At 61.3% G+C, this 14,799-nt stretch overlaps 3 protein-coding genes across 3 annotated transcripts; 1 reads left to right on the forward strand and 2 right to left on the reverse strand.

Moving 5' to 3' along the window:
• The first annotated feature begins 1,859 nt into the window (after nt 1-1,859).
• On the forward strand, nt 1,860-7,441 carry CHLRE_16g665650v5 (uncharacterized protein). Its single transcript, XM_001701418.2, has 16 exons — nt 1,860-1,945; nt 2,089-2,218; nt 2,297-2,419; nt 2,785-2,922; nt 3,196-3,261; nt 3,484-3,554; nt 3,702-3,843; nt 4,083-4,253; nt 4,415-4,499; nt 4,672-4,784; nt 4,989-5,053; nt 5,289-5,385; nt 5,705-5,785; nt 5,975-6,091; nt 6,363-6,449; nt 6,670-7,441. Exons 2-16 carry the CDS (start codon nt 2,108-2,110, stop codon nt 6,805-6,807), a joined length of 1,605 nt encoding a protein of 534 aa, XP_001701470.2. The 5' UTR covers nt 1,860-1,945; nt 2,089-2,107; the 3' UTR covers nt 6,808-7,441.
• A 2-nt stretch (nt 7,442-7,443) lies between these two features.
• CHLRE_16g665700v5 (uncharacterized protein) lies at nt 7,444-10,856 on the reverse strand. The gene is made up of 7 exons (XM_001701388.2): nt 10,380-10,856; nt 10,104-10,301; nt 9,790-10,042; nt 9,566-9,714; nt 9,347-9,499; nt 8,986-9,137; nt 7,444-8,769 (listed from the first exon to the last, which is right to left on the reverse strand). The coding sequence occupies exons 1-7, from the start codon at nt 10,804-10,806 to the stop codon at nt 8,686-8,688; spliced, it is 1,416 nt and encodes a 471-aa protein (XP_001701440.1). The 5' UTR covers nt 10,807-10,856; the 3' UTR covers nt 7,444-8,685.
• A 367-nt stretch (nt 10,857-11,223) lies between these two features.
• On the reverse strand, nt 11,224-14,789 carry CHLRE_16g665750v5 (uncharacterized protein). The gene is made up of 6 exons (XM_043071058.1): nt 14,452-14,789; nt 14,151-14,300; nt 13,612-13,770; nt 13,359-13,449; nt 12,925-13,111; nt 11,224-12,780 (listed from the first exon to the last, which is right to left on the reverse strand). The coding sequence occupies exons 1-6, from the start codon at nt 14,509-14,511 to the stop codon at nt 12,426-12,428; spliced, it is 1,002 nt and encodes a 333-aa protein (XP_042915699.1). The 5' UTR covers nt 14,512-14,789; the 3' UTR covers nt 11,224-12,425.
• Nucleotides 14,790-14,799: the final 10 nt, after the last annotated feature.

Here is a 14,799-nt window from a genome sequence, read left to right on the forward strand (position 1 = left end):
GCTTTAGTTCCGCAACACTCGTCTATGGTTTTGCGGTTTTTGGTGGTTGTGCGCCTGTCTAGTTTCGTACGTGCCTCCGTGGCGCGCTGCCTGTCTCTTGGCCGCCTCGCCTGCCTCCGCCTCTCGTTCTCCTCTTGTAACCTTCCTCTCAGACAAGTGTTCCCCGGTCAGGCGGTTACGGGAAAAGGGGCTGAGCCCAGGGGGGGGGGTAGGAAACAAAGTGCCAGACCCCATGCCCCGAAATCCCCCGGGACCCCCCTTGAGGGGACGACCGACCCCCCGACGGACAAAACCTTGTTGTTCAGGGGTTAAAACCCCTCCATTTTACACCGAAGTGGTGTCTATCGACTCCTCTTGACGAGCACTATCACTCCGTGCCATCAGCGGTCCTGTTCTGAGACTTCGGTCGCGGGCGGGATCCTATCCATGGAAATCCCCTCGACCCAGACCACCCCGCGCCCAACTCTCTGCTGCGTGACGAATGGACAATGTGCATCGGCAGCCTTGTTAGACGTGAACTCATGCGCACCAGCGCTTCAGAGCCCAGCTGTGTCAGTGTGCATGTGTTGAATGTAGAGACATGTCCCGACATGCCCACGCCCGGACGCGCAACTTAGCCCTCCCACGCTTTGTTTGTGCTTATGACATCGTAACGTGCACATATGAGACTCGTACTGCTGCGTTTGGCCCCTAGTTCTGCTTGTGGGGCGCTTCCCGAAATCCGCCAGGATGGGCTCCCGAAACCCGACGGACCCCCAGGGACGAGGACCGACCCCCCAACTTTGGCGGCCCAGAACTTCCTCACCAGACACCCCCTTAAAAAACTAAAAGCACGTGCATAATGCTCTCCTAAAGCTCTGTAATTTTGAGCATGGGGTAAGAATCTGAGCTTTCTACCCCCCCCCCCTGCTGAGCCCCTCCACAGTCTGAGGCCGAACAACCTTATCGCCCGGACATAGCCGGGGTCGGTTTCCACAGGCACATAGCCAAACCAGGTGCCTAGCAATCGCGATGCCACAGCAGAGCCAACCGCAGCCAGACGCAGCACAGTTGTCAACAGCCACACTACTCATCATGCCGCTACGCATGCCCTGCCAGCCCCACCGCGGACCGCTACCTAGACACCAGCCGGCTTCTTGTAGTGCCAAGTCTGGGGCTTACAACGTGGGACGTCTGAGTCCGGGGCACTCCTGGTACGTGCCGGCAGAGTCGCTGTCTGTCTGTCCGACTCTGGGGCGTTACAACTGGCGTAACCGCCCGGGACACAGCTCTGGTGCTGTGTGCAGCAATCTGTGCTGTTAGTGAGGGTTCTGACTGTGTCCTCAACACATCGGGTTACTGTGCAAGACTTATAACTGTATATGGGTCTTCCGACAAGCTGGCACCTGCGCTGGCGTCGGGCATGGTAGGGTCGGGTGGAGCCTCCGGCGGCGACACCGACTATTTACATGGCCCTGCCTCCCAAACCCGGTAGTTCTCACTACCTCCATACACAACGGTGTTCCAGCACCACACTTCTCAGCAGCCTGCGCGCTAGCGCCGCTTCTTGTGCGGCGCTGCGCTCTCCTCCTCCACGTGGCCTCTCCCGCCCCCTCCGCTACCAAGATGCGCGCACGCGCCCCCGCTGCTGCTGCCGCCGCTGCCGCCGCCGCCGCTGCCGCCGCCGCCGCTGCCGCTGCCGCCGCCACCACTGCCCCCGCCACCGCCATTATGCAACGATGCAGGTCGCTTATGCGCCAGCGCATGGTAGGGCTGTAGGGACTGGCCCCGACGGTCCTCTGCCGCAGTGCCGCCGCCTGGCGCCGCCGCCTGCCGCCATGCCTCGATAGTTTTTGCTGACCGTCCCCAACAGCGCTCTACTCTAGGGACGCTCTTCGGATGAACTGTTGTGCTGCCACGTGAGCTGGCTGGGTCGCGTTGGTGTCTGCCGAACCCTCAGCAGAAGGTGAGGACGGGGGCGAGGTTGGGGCAGAGGACGGGGTGCAATCGACACCGCGAGCGCCGAATGTGTCGCCATTTCCCAGCAGAACTTGGTCAAGCCTAAACTAGCTTAAAATAAGATAACTGTGCACCTCAACCATGCTTTAGGTGTTCCAACAGGTCCACCATGCAGCTAAATTTCCGCCAAGTCCGCCAAGAGCTGCCGCGCTGTCCAAGCAGGAGGGCGAAGACTCCTTATGTTACGGGCCGATGTGTGCATTTAAGAACTACTTACAGGGTGCGTGAGGACGACTTAGGGCTTGCCATTGTATCGCGTCGCTTACCTCGTCCGCGGGCCTCCGCTTTCGCCACGTAGGCACCAGTCGCCAGAGCGCAAGTGTCGGAGGAGAATGCGCTAGAGCAGGCATTTGAGAGCGCTCTGCTTGAGGCGCAGGCGAAGGGGGGGGCACGTCAGCGGCCTGCCCACGCATACCCTGAGGTGCGCAGAGTTCATTGCGGGCGTAGGCATGCCGCCGGAAGAGGGACATGGTCACAGGTAGCATGAGTGCTGTCCTTTGGAACGCGATCATTAACCGAAGGGGGCGGCTGAGTGGCAGGCCTTTGCCTGCGGGTGCCGACGCTGCGTGCGGGACACGGCGCCTGTGCTGCTGTGCCCCATTGTTGCGGCGAACGATGCCGGCAACCACTCTTAACGAGCACTCCCCTGGGGCAGGACCATCTCTTGTTGTACTACTCCTCATGTGACCTGGTTACCAGCAGCGCGACCGTGATCTACAAGCGGTGCTTGCGAATGTTGATTGCTCCACCCGCGCCCCATTGCCTGCTGTTTTGTTTCATCGACAGGAGCCCGAGGCGGAGGACGAGCGGGAGCGCGTGTTTCTGGTGGGGGCAGCGATCAAGGGCGAGCAGAAGAAGTACACCTACGACGTGCACGAAAGTGTGGAGGAGCTGGGAAGGCTGGCAGAGACGGCGGGGCTGAAGGTACGTTGCAAGGGGGGAACCTGGGGTTTTCAGTGGATGGGCAGCCGCGGTGATGGGCAGTCAGCCTGGATCTCTGCTGTAAACAGGGATAATTGGTACGCAGCCTCACAATGCGTACTGTCTTTCCTCTCCACTAGCTCTGCCACATTCTCACCCATTCGGTACCCAAGAAGCCTTCGCCTACTAATGCCTGCGACCGTCCTGCACCCTCCAGCCCGCGGTGTTCGTCAAAACCCGACCACCCGGCATCCCTCCCGCGCCCCAACCACTCAGGTGATGGGTTCCACGTTCCAGATGCTGGAGGCGCCCAACATGTCCACCTACATCGGCAGCGGCAAGGTGAGAATGGGTGGGGGGAGCCGAGGGAGCAACTGGCGGTGGGCGGGTAGAAACCTGGGGGAGGTGCAGTCGGGGCTGGCGGACGACACAGCGGCTGGAGTATCGCAACAAGGGCTGCACTGTCGCTGCTATGTTGTACGGCTGCGGTGTCGGCTGTGCAGTACAGTACACACGGGCTCTTGTGCTTGTGCGGGTGTGTACTTGTGTGCTTGCACACCACAGGTGGCGGAGGTGGCTCGGGCGGTGGCCGCACTGGACGTGGAGACCGTGATATTCGATGACGAATTGTCGCCGTGAGTGGGCCTCTTGCGTGCGTACCACAACATAAGCGGGTGGTAGCCCTTTGCCGTTGCGAGCTAGCTAGCTAGCTGGCTAGGGCAGATCGAATGTGCATTGGGTGACACGTGTGTCTGCAACCTGCAACCACCGCCTGTCTGCAGGGGTCAGTTGCGCAACCTGGAGCGGGCGCTGGGCGGCACGGGGCCGGACGGGCTGCCGGTGGATGTGCGGGTGTGCGACCGCACCGCCCTCATTCTGGACATCTTCTCACAGCGCGCGCAGACGCGGGAGGGCCAGTTGCAGGTGCGAGGGGCTGGGCTGCATGGCGGGCCGTCGCAATGCTGGTACGCCAGCGGGCCAGATGGTTAACGCGAGGGGAGAGGGTTACAGAGTCGGATTGGTTTTGCGGGCTTGCGAGGGCGGGGCCGGGGCTTCGCGTGCAAGCAGCCACAACAAACGCCCCTACTCCCCTGAACGTACGGTATGGATGCCTTGCCCAACGGTGTCACAGAGCACGAAACGCCCTGCATTCACGCCCGCAGGTTGAGCTGGCCCAGACGGAGTACCAGCTGCCCCGCCTGACCAAGATGTGGTCGCATCTGGACCGCGTGGGCGGCGGCGGGCAGGTCAAGGGTACGGGTGAGAAGCAGATCGAGATCGACAAGCGACTGCTGAGGGACAAGGCGGCGCAGCTGCGGCGGGAGCTGGAGGCGGTGAGAGCGCGGCGTTGGTTTGGTTGGGCGCTGGGGTTGCCATGTCGAAGCAGTCGGGTTGGCGACAGTGACACACGGTTTTACATTGTGTACATTCAGCGCTGGCTCCTGTCGTGACTGGTAACCCCTATCTGCCACCTTCCCTCCACCTGCCCCACCAGGTTCGCACGCACCGGCGGCAGTACCGGGAGAAGCGCTCATCCACTCCCATCCCCGTGGTTGGCATCTGCGGCTACACAAACGCTGGTGCGTGCAGGCGCGACGGGGCGAGAGGCGCATGGACGGCACCTAACCCCCTCCGGGCATCGGCATCTCCATACGCCCTTGTAGCCCCTCCTGTAATCCGTGGCCACACGGCTCTCCCGTCTTTTGTGGACACACGGCTAACCCCCCTCCCCCTCCTTCATGTGCCTGCCAGGCAAGAGCACGCTGCTCAACACCATCACGGGTGCGGGGGTGTTGGCAGAGGACCAGCTGTTCGCCACACTCGACCCCACCACACGCCGAGTGAGGCTCAAGGGCAACAAGGAGGTGAGAGGGCGGAGCCGGGGTGCCCGGGGAGCAGGGGGCGCAAGGAAGCCCCTACCATTTGATACGGCTTTTGTGGACCGCAGTTAACGAGGGCGTTGGGCTAACGGAATGCTAGGCGCCGCCTTGAAGCCTGCAGTACGGCACACAGCGCTAAGTTAACTGGTGCCCCTTCCCTCCCTCCGGCTCCGACGCCACCCGTGTCAGATCCTGCTGTCGGACACGGTGGGTTTCATCCAGAAGTTGCCCACGGAGCTGGTGGCGGCGTTCAGGTGGGGCAGGCGTGCCCCTGCACTGCACTTGCCAGTACTCCTCTTCGTGCCTCCCTGCTTGCCCCTATATACAACCGCCACCCCACCCCGGCCAACCACGCGGACCGTAGCCCTCCCCCAATCTTCCGCACTCCGTCCGCACTCCTTTCTTGCTCCTTCCCCACTCCTCCCACCCCACTCCCCCACCCACTGGCGCACCCCACTTTCCGCTTCCCGCTCCCCCGCCGACTCCAAGGGCCACTCTGGAGGAGATCCAGGACGCCTCCATCATCCTGCATGTGGTGGACATATCGCACCCCAACGCCGCCGCGCAGAACGAGGCAGTCATGCAGGTGCGGATGCGGGCGGGCGCGTGGGCGGTGTGGTAGGGGGCGGGTGCAGGCGTGGGTGTGGAAAGGTAATCATGCCCAAGCCCAGGATAAGCGAGGCACAGAACCCAGTGTCCGCCCACCGGTGTTGAGGGGCGGCTGTGCGGGCGCGGGTGTGGGGTGCCGGTGGGGGATCCATTAAGGCTATACTTGAGATGAACGGGCTGAGGCCGATGTTTTGGCGTTGCAGCACTCCCCTCACTACACCCCCAGCCTTTTCCCCTCCTGTTCCCTCACCTCCCACCCCATATCTTAACAACCCCACCCCATCCCCGCACTGCAGGTCCTGACGGAGTTAGGGGTGGACCACATCCCCATCGTCACCGCCTGGAACAAGATTGACGCCTGCAGCAACCCAGATGAGGTGAGAGCGGCGGCAACAGCAGGCTCAACCGCGTTTGCGGCGGCGCTGCAATGACCCATACCCACTTCCGTGCGGACAAGCTGGGCATTCCCAAGTCGCATGCTAAATTATATCAGCACATGACCCCCGCATCACGCACCGACCGCTGCCCCGGCCCCGGCCGTGTCCTGCTCTCTCCCCACGCCCCAGGTGCGGCGCATCGCGGCCAAGCGCACCCGCACGGTGTGCATCAGCGGCATGACGGGCGAGGGGCTTGAGCAGCTGATGGAGGTGCTGGGCGGGGAGCTGGAGAAGGCCATGGTGGAGGTACGTGTGTGAAGGTAGCCGCTGCGGAGTGAGGGTGAAGAGAGTGCGGGTTAGGGTGGTGGCATGTAAGTTGGGAGGCAGCGGTTGGGTTTGCGCATCAAAACCCTGAACGCTTTGTGCAAGTAACTGGCCGCACCTTGGCCGTTGGATGCGGTCTGCGGCCTTTCAGACGAGGTTTAGGCGCCGCCATGACACGTCTCATCAGCACCACATACACGGACGTATTCATGCACACTGCTACCCCTCCCCCCTCACACGCCCACCCCGCCAGGTGCACGCGCTGCTGCCGTACTCTGCGGGGGACCTGCTGAACGACCTGCACACGGGCGGCCGCGTCAAGAACCAGGAGTACAAGGAGGTGCGGAGGGTGCGGTGCGGGATGTTGTGTTTGAGGCCGGTGTTTTGTTGAGACATGTGCAGCAAGCGAGGGAGCGAAGCGGGCGGTTGCTGCGTGCGGGTGCTGCATGCTGCGTGTCACATGACGGCCGCCCGTCCACTGCTGTATTTCAGCGGTATACGCGCCCTGCTTACATCCGGGTGTGCGTCTTGCCCCTTCCCCTCCCTCCCGTCTGCTACAGGACGGCGTGGAGGTGACAGCGGCGGCGCCCAAGTCGCTGGCGGGGCGGCTGCACAGCCTGGGCTACCTGCTGAACGAGCTGGAGGGCGAGGAGGATGAGGATGAGGATGAGGACGACGGGGTGGTGCTGCTCGCGTGAGGGCTGTGGGGCCGCGAGCCGTCTTGATCGTGCACCGGCTGCGCTTGGGGCGTGGCAGTGGACAAGGGCTGGGGCTGGTTGCGGCCAATGCATTCAGGTCCGCTTGTATTGCGGCTTCATGCTCGGGCCGGGTACTGCTTTCGGGGACCTGGGGCGGGAGGTTACGTGACTGGCACTGGTCAAGCTGTAGCGTGTCGACCTGGCAAGCGGTGGGAGGATGGCGAGTGAGCAGTCGGTGTTTGGTGGAGGAGGAGGAGTGGAGGACCCGTGGTGGCGCTCGGTGAACTGTAATTGGTCTGGCGACCGCGGTGCAGCTCATTATGATGAGGGAGGAATTATAAATTGGGCTGCTCTGCGACCGGCAACGGCGCTGACGGCAGTTGCCGTGTCTGAAGGGCTGAAGGCCATGGAACAGGGCAAGGGCAGGGTGGCGTATCCGCAGACCCAGATAGTAACGTTCGTGTCTGGAGGAGTACGGTGTATACCGAAACGTATGTGCAACAGTGCCGTTATGCGCCCGTGCATGCAGCTGGCCCGGATCACTGCCAGGCGTGCGCACGATGTGGTGTCAGGAGTGCAGTTCAAGCGACCAGAGACGCATAACCAATTGCTGCGAATCCCTTGGAACAGTGTGGAAGTTCTGGGGCGTTATTGGCTTGACTGCGGTGCACCGGTACATACGCCCACAATGTGCACGAGTGCCGGTGCATACGCCCACAATCACACAATGCACGTGGTATACACCCGTACACGCACAGCTGGTGTTTGGTCGGCAGCGCACATCTACCTGGTCCTTTCCCCCCTTCCCCTCACACACTCAATTGGCAGGACCAGCTACAGCTTGACGGGCCCATGCATACGGCATCATTGAACCTAACAAAGAATCCTTTCCCCCAGAACAGAGTGATATCAGGGCTACCTCGCACACGAGTGCCTAGGAACGAAATTCCACAGTGTAGTACGGAGTGCCTGCATTTCCACCAGCTAACAGCTTCAATCCATCCAACGGCGCGCCACGGCACGGACACACCCCGCATTTCAATCCACAAAGCCACTGCCTTCTGCGCATGGCTGCAACGCTTGCATTACGTTGTTAACAGGCGGTCGGCTCTGTCTATGCTGTCCACGTAGCACTACCACGAATGTTCGTGTCACCAATCTCTCAATACCGTAGCATGGCCTGTGGTTATTAGGGTTCGTAACCTCGTCCCCCTCCCGTCGTTTACTCACCAACCTCCGCATTCACATCTGCACACAGCACGCGCCAGATGCTGTGGGTTGATTCTCAAACCTCAAGCCGAGCGGCCCCACCGTCCACTTCCTATGCGCCAGTTGTCATGCCGTCCGCAATCTCCACATAACAGGCCACCGCCGCACTTCCTACTGATCCACGCAAAATGCATTAAGCTTGGGTAGCAGCGATGCCACAATCACCACCGTGCAGGCTTTTAAGTCCGCCAAAAAACCAAAGACAAGTGCAGATGCTGCATTTTCCGCAGCTAATGCTGCCGCTGACAGCGCATAAATAAGCCACGATGCTCACCGCACTGTAGCATCAGCGCTTGTGCACATGTGTTGGGACCCAAAGCGGACACATTAGATCATGCTAAATCTTTGCGTAGTGTTGGCGTTCATGCTTCTCCTGCAACATTCATTTCATTGACTGGACCAAGCCCTCCGGCGCAGCCTGGCTCCCCCTCGAATGTCCGGCCTCGGGGTCCGCTGTCATCACATGGTGGTATTAAGTTTCCAATGCTCCCATCCCGCGCGAAGATGTCATCCGCTTCATGGCAAGCCTGGTTCCACGCCCGCCTGCTGCACTTCGCCCTGCCGTGTGCAGGGTAGCTAGTCCAGGTCCGCGCCCCGGGGCCTGCCAATTTACAGCAACAGGCCCGGGAAGCGGCTGTTCATGCGGACCTGCGGCCGCCGTCCAGACTCCAGCATCTCCCGCCCGGCCTTCACCTGCAGCAGTACCAGGCACGGCACAAAGGTGTCAGGACGGCTGCAACAGATTGCCGATACTTGCATGGCGAAACACGAGTAATGAATACAAGCATGGTCAGCACCCCCGCCGCAGAGGCATCTCAGGAGGGCCATACATTGCAATACCGCCGCCGCGGCTGCCTGATGTGCATCCCTTCCCCGGAGCACACCCGGCGCCCCACCACTCAGACGCACCTTGGCCACCAGGCGCATTTTGTCCATGGCGGTGATGCGGCAGCAGCCGCCAATGTCCAGCTCCGTCAGCACCGGCAGGCGCAGCAGCGCGCTGACGGCGTCGTGTGTCAGCGCCGTGGCGCCGCACAGGGACAGCTTCATGGGGCACATGTCTGCGACAAGCGAAGACGGACAGCGGGGATGCTCAGACCAGTTGATGTCACTTTTAAAGCCTGCCTTTGGGAGTCGGCATTGAGATGTAGCAGTTCAACGTGACACAAATACTTCATGACGGCCTGAGCCGCTCAACGTGTGTGCCCCCAACCCACCCGGCCACTACGGCCACCGCCACCTTGCTTACCCGTGTTGTTGTTGTTCTTACCCGCGTTGTTGTGCGAGCACCAGCGGGTGCAGATGCCATCCACCAGCGCCTTAACGCCCTCATTGTCCACGTGGCTATAGCTGCTGCGGCTGAGCGTCGGCTGCTGCTTGTACACGTAGCTGTCCAGACGCAGGTCCGCCACTGGCAGCATGCCTACGCGCCCGGCACAGGGGTTCGTTAGCGTCCTTGCCTGGGAGTGCTGGGGTGGCGGCGACTTACCAATGACTCTGAGCTCGTCGGCCGTCAGCACGAAGTTGCGCACGATCAGCTCCAGCTGCTTGAGCTCCTTAATGCTCATCAGCGCGGCCAGCGCCTCGTCCAGGTCGCTCTTGCGGCCAACGAGATAGCTCACGCGGCTCAGCGACGGGCTGCAGTGCAAAGCGAGAAGGAATAAGCAACGAAACGCGCAAACGTCGCGAGCGCCGAGAGCTTCCAGCACTCACCAATGCAGTGCTCCCGCCTTTATGTTCACCGCCGGGCCATCCAGTTCAATGTCCGTCAACTGTCCCAACTTTGCGATGATGCCACCGAAGCTGTCGTCAAGCCCGACCGTGCGCACAACTAGCTTAGTGAGGCACTTGCGGCCCCATTGCGCGCTGGACTGTTTGCAGAGCGCCCAGTTGAGCGACGGGATGTTCGCCACGTGCGCCGTAGCGAGTAACGGGCAGTCCTCCATCAGCGGTACCAGGAATTTCCCTGCAAAACGCGCCAGGGTCAGCAACAACTCGCATGCCCCCCGCACATGCCGACTATTTACCTGCCACACGGTCGAGGTCCTCGGCGACGAAGCACTCCAGCAGTGGCGATGAGCGCACCAGAGCGCATAGAGCGGCATCCGTGACCTGCTTGGTGTTGTGGAGCTTCACCTTAACGAGATTCGCGCCCACGCGCTGCGCCACAGCCTCCACCAGCCGGTCCGATACCGCCTCGCCCGAGAAGCAGACCTCGGTATAACCTGTGCCAGCATTGTGGCGTCAGCGGCCAGGACGATACAGAGGTGGCGGCCAACACGAGGGAGACTCAACGGCCCTACCTATGAGCAGCTTGGCCGCCGCACAGAAGACGTCCTCCTTCTGGGCTGTGGTGCGCCGACGGAATCGCTGAATCGAGGACTGAGCGCAGAAGGTGTTCTCCAGGACGTCGAACCCAATGCAGACGCCCGGGTTCACTTCCCTGCCCACGCTGCGCCACTGTCGGCAAACCCCGCAAAACGCCAACAGATGGATGAGGGCATGTCCAGGAGGCTCTCCTTGCACCAGGTAGTTCGCGATGCTGCGGACGGCCGCGTCCGGGAGGTGGCGCTCATGCTCCTGCCCGCTGGAACTCGCGCGAGTGGTGGTTGTGCCGAAGTTCAGCCGGGCGAAGGCATCTGCTAGGTCTACATTGGAGCTGGACTTGTTTCCCTCGCCCTCTGGCTCAGAGAGAGCGGAGACCTCCGGCTCTGGCACGACGAACTCCATAAATGCTCAATTGCAGTTAGATCAAACAACTATCTTTATCTGAACTTGAGGTACTGATGTTGTATGCTAGTTGGCAGGCCGTCAAGAGCCCTGACAAAAGGGCCACTGAGATGGGGCATCGTTTGAAAGCCCCAGCACCGGTCCAACACAGTAAAATGGAAGCACTTTGAAATACGATTAACTAGTACATGGTTTTAAGTGCCTGCTCGGAAGCGCGAGGATTTTCTTCCTGGCAGGTATTCCAGTAGAAGGAACCCACGTATAATGGTCGCCGCAACGAGGACGCAGTCGACACAGATCCCGTGTTCGTTGAAATCAGATGCTTGCTTTGGGGCATGCGGCAGGGCATGCGGTCATGCCACACTCAGCTCCTCAAATCAGCGTGTTTTCAGTATGATCGTGGTGCCTTAGGGGACAGCCGGTGGGTGACTGTCGCCGGGATGTGCGTGAGGCTGCCGGGCAGCCTCACGCACACCTGCCCCGGCCAGGCGGTCAGCCCAAGGGCCAGCCTCGCCGTGCAAGTCCGCTGCGGCCCGTCCCATGAAGATGGGTCGAACGGGAGTGGCACGTGTAGTCGCTCTGCCCCGGCTGCAGCGTTGCCAGGCGGTTGCTGGGTACGCTGCGCGTCAGGGCACGCGAGGGCAGCGGCGGCACCTTCAATGCGTCCGCAGGTCAAGCACGAGTGCACGACACATCCATTTTTTGGCCGTCTAGCAGCAAAGCCAAGCTGTCAAACGAGTAAATGGAGCACTGAGGCGAACATACTTGCCCAGCTACCGCCTGATCGCCCAGCGCTTGTGTGACGCTCGACGCGTACAAGCTAGTCACCCCGGACCAAGGCTTTATCCGCTTTTCTTCAACACAGGCAAGCGCGATCTAAGCATGCTGGAATGCAATCGCGAGCCTACCACCCCACGCGGGCGCGTACACATGACTGTAAAGGGCGAAGGGGCATTACAGCACGGAAACTGCAGTCGAAGATTTACAGTGCCCTCCACGGTTGCGAGCTTGCGACATGCCCCCACAATAGTAGGGGCATCCGTGGCTCTCGCCTACGCCGCGTCCCCACACGCCGCAGCAATGTGTTAAGTTTGCGCCTGGGACAGACGAACCACTCAGGACGGTGTAAGAGGGCTGGCGCTAAGACAGGATCAACCTATCTAGCTCCTCACATCACGGACCTAGGCCGGACGGCTGGCGAGGACAGGATCAACTTTTCCTCCAGACTCTGCACACTCACGCTACAGCACACACTCCCCATCACTCGAGTTGCAAGTTACAAGTATGGCTAATTATACATATGGCATTGGTGCCTGTTTACAACTCTTATGCGCAAGCCTTACACGATTCGCCCATACATTCCATTGTAGTACGGTATATGACCTCCCATATGGACATGAGGCGTAGCAGCCTTCTCCAGTGCGCCATTCCGTCCACATCGCCACTTGACGACATTGCTGAGTAGCAGCAGTGGCCTGGCACATTGGCCCAGCGCAACACACACACACACACACACACACACACACACACACACACACACACACACACACACACACACACACAGGTGGCCTGGAAACGCTTTGCTGCGTGCAGTGACATAGGCGCTAGCGCCGCAGTGGTCAATGCGCGTGCCGTTGCAGCACCGGCACCAGCGCCTCCAGCGGCCATGCCTCCTCCACGTTGAAGCTGCCAATCTCTGTACGGCGCAGGTCGTCGAGGCAAGCGGCAGTACGCAGCCGTCTGCCATACATAGCAATGAGCGATCGCACGTGGCTGCGCCCCACCAGGAGGGCCGAGAAGCGCAGCACGACCGGACGGGGGTGCGGCGGTGATCGCGTCCATACCAAACCGCGCCCCAGCTCCTGTTTGTGCTGGTCATGTTGGTCGTACTCGGCGCCAGCAGCTCCGTCATTGTGGGAGAGCGCGGATTCTCGCCACACACGGAAATCTAGCAGCTCCATGTCCAATGTGCGCCTGTTTGGAAGCCCGCCCATGCACCATACCAGAAGGGGAATGGAGCAGACTCGAATTGTACATCTTCTGACAGTGCAAAGGCACTACCCAAAGGCCCGTCAAACGCCATCCCTCTGCCGCCATCACTGCTTGATACACACTCACATGCTTGGCTCCACGCGCTCCTCGTAGTATTCAGTGCTGCTGGGCAGCTGCCGCAGCCGCCAGGTCCGCGGCAGCACACGCAGTGCTAGGCCGCCGCCCCCCTGGTGCCCAGTCGCGACGGCACCGTGCACTGGCGCCCCTGCCGCTGCCGTTACCAGTCCCTGCGCCGCCTCCCGCAGGTCCTCATCTGCAATCGTGCCAGGAATGCGGGGACCGTATACCCGTTCTGCTGCATCCATTCGTGCTCAGCTATCGAGTACCGACAGGGTCTACACCTGAGTATCGACAACTGTGGACGCTAGCAGACACCCACGCCTTTGGCGTTGTGCAGGGGTGAAGGCCGTTCCAGAAGCAGCATGCGAAACTCACTAGGCCGCTTTCCGCACTGTGCCAGCCCACAAGAGAGTGAATGTCAGTGATCACTTTAAGCACACCTGTGAGATGCTCAGCCGGCAGCTGGGCCGCTCGGAAGCTGCCGCCCCGCACGTCACCGCTTAGCGAAGAGCCGCCCAGTACCAGCGTACCCTGCGACCAGCAGCTGGCCCCAGCTTTCACATTGCATGCTCCGCGTTTGCCATCCGGCGAATTCCGCTTCAGCGAACACTGAACGTGACACAGCGCCGCCAGCCCCCCCGAATCACACCGTTCTCCATGAACGCCCCCCCCCCCAAAAGGTGTGTGCCGCACCGTGTAGCGCTTTGCCGCCCGCTCCACCCGCGGCGCCAGGCGTGTGGCCGACCCGAAGCACAACAGCATAAGGCCGCTCGCGCGGGCATCCAGTGGCGCCACCGAGGCCACCTTGTCGGCGCCGGTGGCTCGCTGCACCGCCGCAACCACCTCTGGGACCTGAGGGTCCACGCCAGGTCGAGGCAGGGGCTGAGGTGGGTATTAGCGGCAACAAGCGTGTAGCGGGGCATTAGCGGGGCGTGTAGCGGGGCGTGTGTGCAGCGACAGCGGCTGTCTGAGCACGGTGCTCCGCAGCTGCTGGTGTGCAGGTGGAGTACCCGCCGCATCACCACGCGAACTCTCATCACACCCACGTGCACAGGAAGCATTACAATGTGCTGCCGCTAGCTTCGCATCGCGTTGCAAACACCATCCTGCTTGTTTTCTTCCGTTATGCTGGACCCGAAACCCACACGTGTTTGTCCCCTACCCCAGTGCTTTTGCTCGTGCGCTCTGCACTGTGTTGTGCCAGGCCACGCCTCGCTGCCATGCCCACACACCTCCCAATGCGGCGGCTTGTCAACCAGCAGCACGCCATTGGCCAGCACCTCAGGCCGAAGGTGCTCTGGGAACGAGGTGATCACCGTTGGCACTACCAGCGCCCCGGCCTCAGCCTGTTGCTGCACCTGCTGCTGCTGCCGGCGCTGCGCCTGACGGGATACGTGCGTATGTCTTAGCTGCGGCTGAAGCTGCGGTGGCTTGGAGCGGCTGTCCCACTGGCGTGCCTGCCGCTGTGCGGCTGCTTGTGTAGTTGAAACGAGCGGGTGATCAGCGGCCGGTCGCGCAGGGTTGCGGACACACACGGCTAATACCCTGTGGGCCGCCGGCCTTTGCGTGCGTCCAGGGCTGGACCGCAGCCATTGCCTGGATGCTGAAGTGCTGCTGCCAGAGGGACTGGTAGACCGCTGTTTCCCAAAGAAGGCCCCTGCCCGCGTCCGCATCCTGCTGTGGTGTTGCGGTGTTGCATAGCACGAACCCTAACTGGCGGACCGTCGCTGAACCTGTGTAAGCACACGCTCTACCAGCGGCCCTATCAGCCTTGTAATCAAAGCGTTTGTTGCTCTAGCCAGTCTAACGAAAGGCAGCAGGCACAAACTTGCTCGAGAGGGACAGCCAGACCACAGCAAGTGCGGCTCTTGGACCCAATTG

The sequence above is a fragment of the Chlamydomonas reinhardtii genome, chromosome 16 (genome assembly GCF_000002595.2).
Source record: "Chlamydomonas reinhardtii strain CC-503 cw92 mt+ chromosome 16, whole genome shotgun sequence".
In the NCBI taxonomy this organism is placed as follows: Eukaryota; Viridiplantae; Chlorophyta; class Chlorophyceae; order Chlamydomonadales; family Chlamydomonadaceae; genus Chlamydomonas; species Chlamydomonas reinhardtii.

Bases quoted from the DNA above. Each gene is read 5' to 3' on its own strand.
- CHLRE_16g665750v5 (XM_043071058.1), bottom strand. From the start codon at position 14,511: ATGGCTGCGGTCCAGCCCTGGACGCACGCAAAGGCCGGCGGCCCACAG. The intron at 13,450-13,611 runs GTGCGGCACACA...TGCTGGTCGCAG, and splicing joins GGGCGGCAAAGCGCTACACG to GGTACGCTGGTACTGGGCGG. The intron at 13,112-13,358 runs GTGTGCTTAAAG...GCACGATTGCAG, and splicing joins GCCGGCTGAGCATCTCACAG to ATGAGGACCTGCGGGAGGCG.
- CHLRE_16g665700v5 (XM_001701388.2), bottom strand. From the start codon at position 10,806: ATGGAGTTCGTCGTGCCAGAGCCGGAGGTCTCCGCTCTCTCTGAGCCA. The intron at 9,500-9,565 runs GTAAGTCGCCGC...CCGGGCGCGTAG, and splicing joins CGACGAGCTCAGAGTCATTG to GCATGCTGCCAGTGGCGGAC. The intron at 9,138-9,346 runs GTAAGAACAACA...CGCTTGTCGCAG, and splicing joins GTGCTCGCACAACAACGCGG to ACATGTGCCCCATGAAGCTG.
- CHLRE_16g665650v5 (XM_001701418.2), top strand. From the start codon at position 2,108: ATGCAGCTAAATTTCCGCCAAGTCCGCCAAGAGCTGCCGCGCTGTCCA. The intron at 4,500-4,671 runs GTGCGTGCAGGC...TGTGCCTGCCAG, and splicing joins CTGCGGCTACACAAACGCTG to GCAAGAGCACGCTGCTCAAC. The intron at 5,386-5,704 runs GTGCGGATGCGG...CCCGCACTGCAG, and splicing joins AGAACGAGGCAGTCATGCAG to GTCCTGACGGAGTTAGGGGT.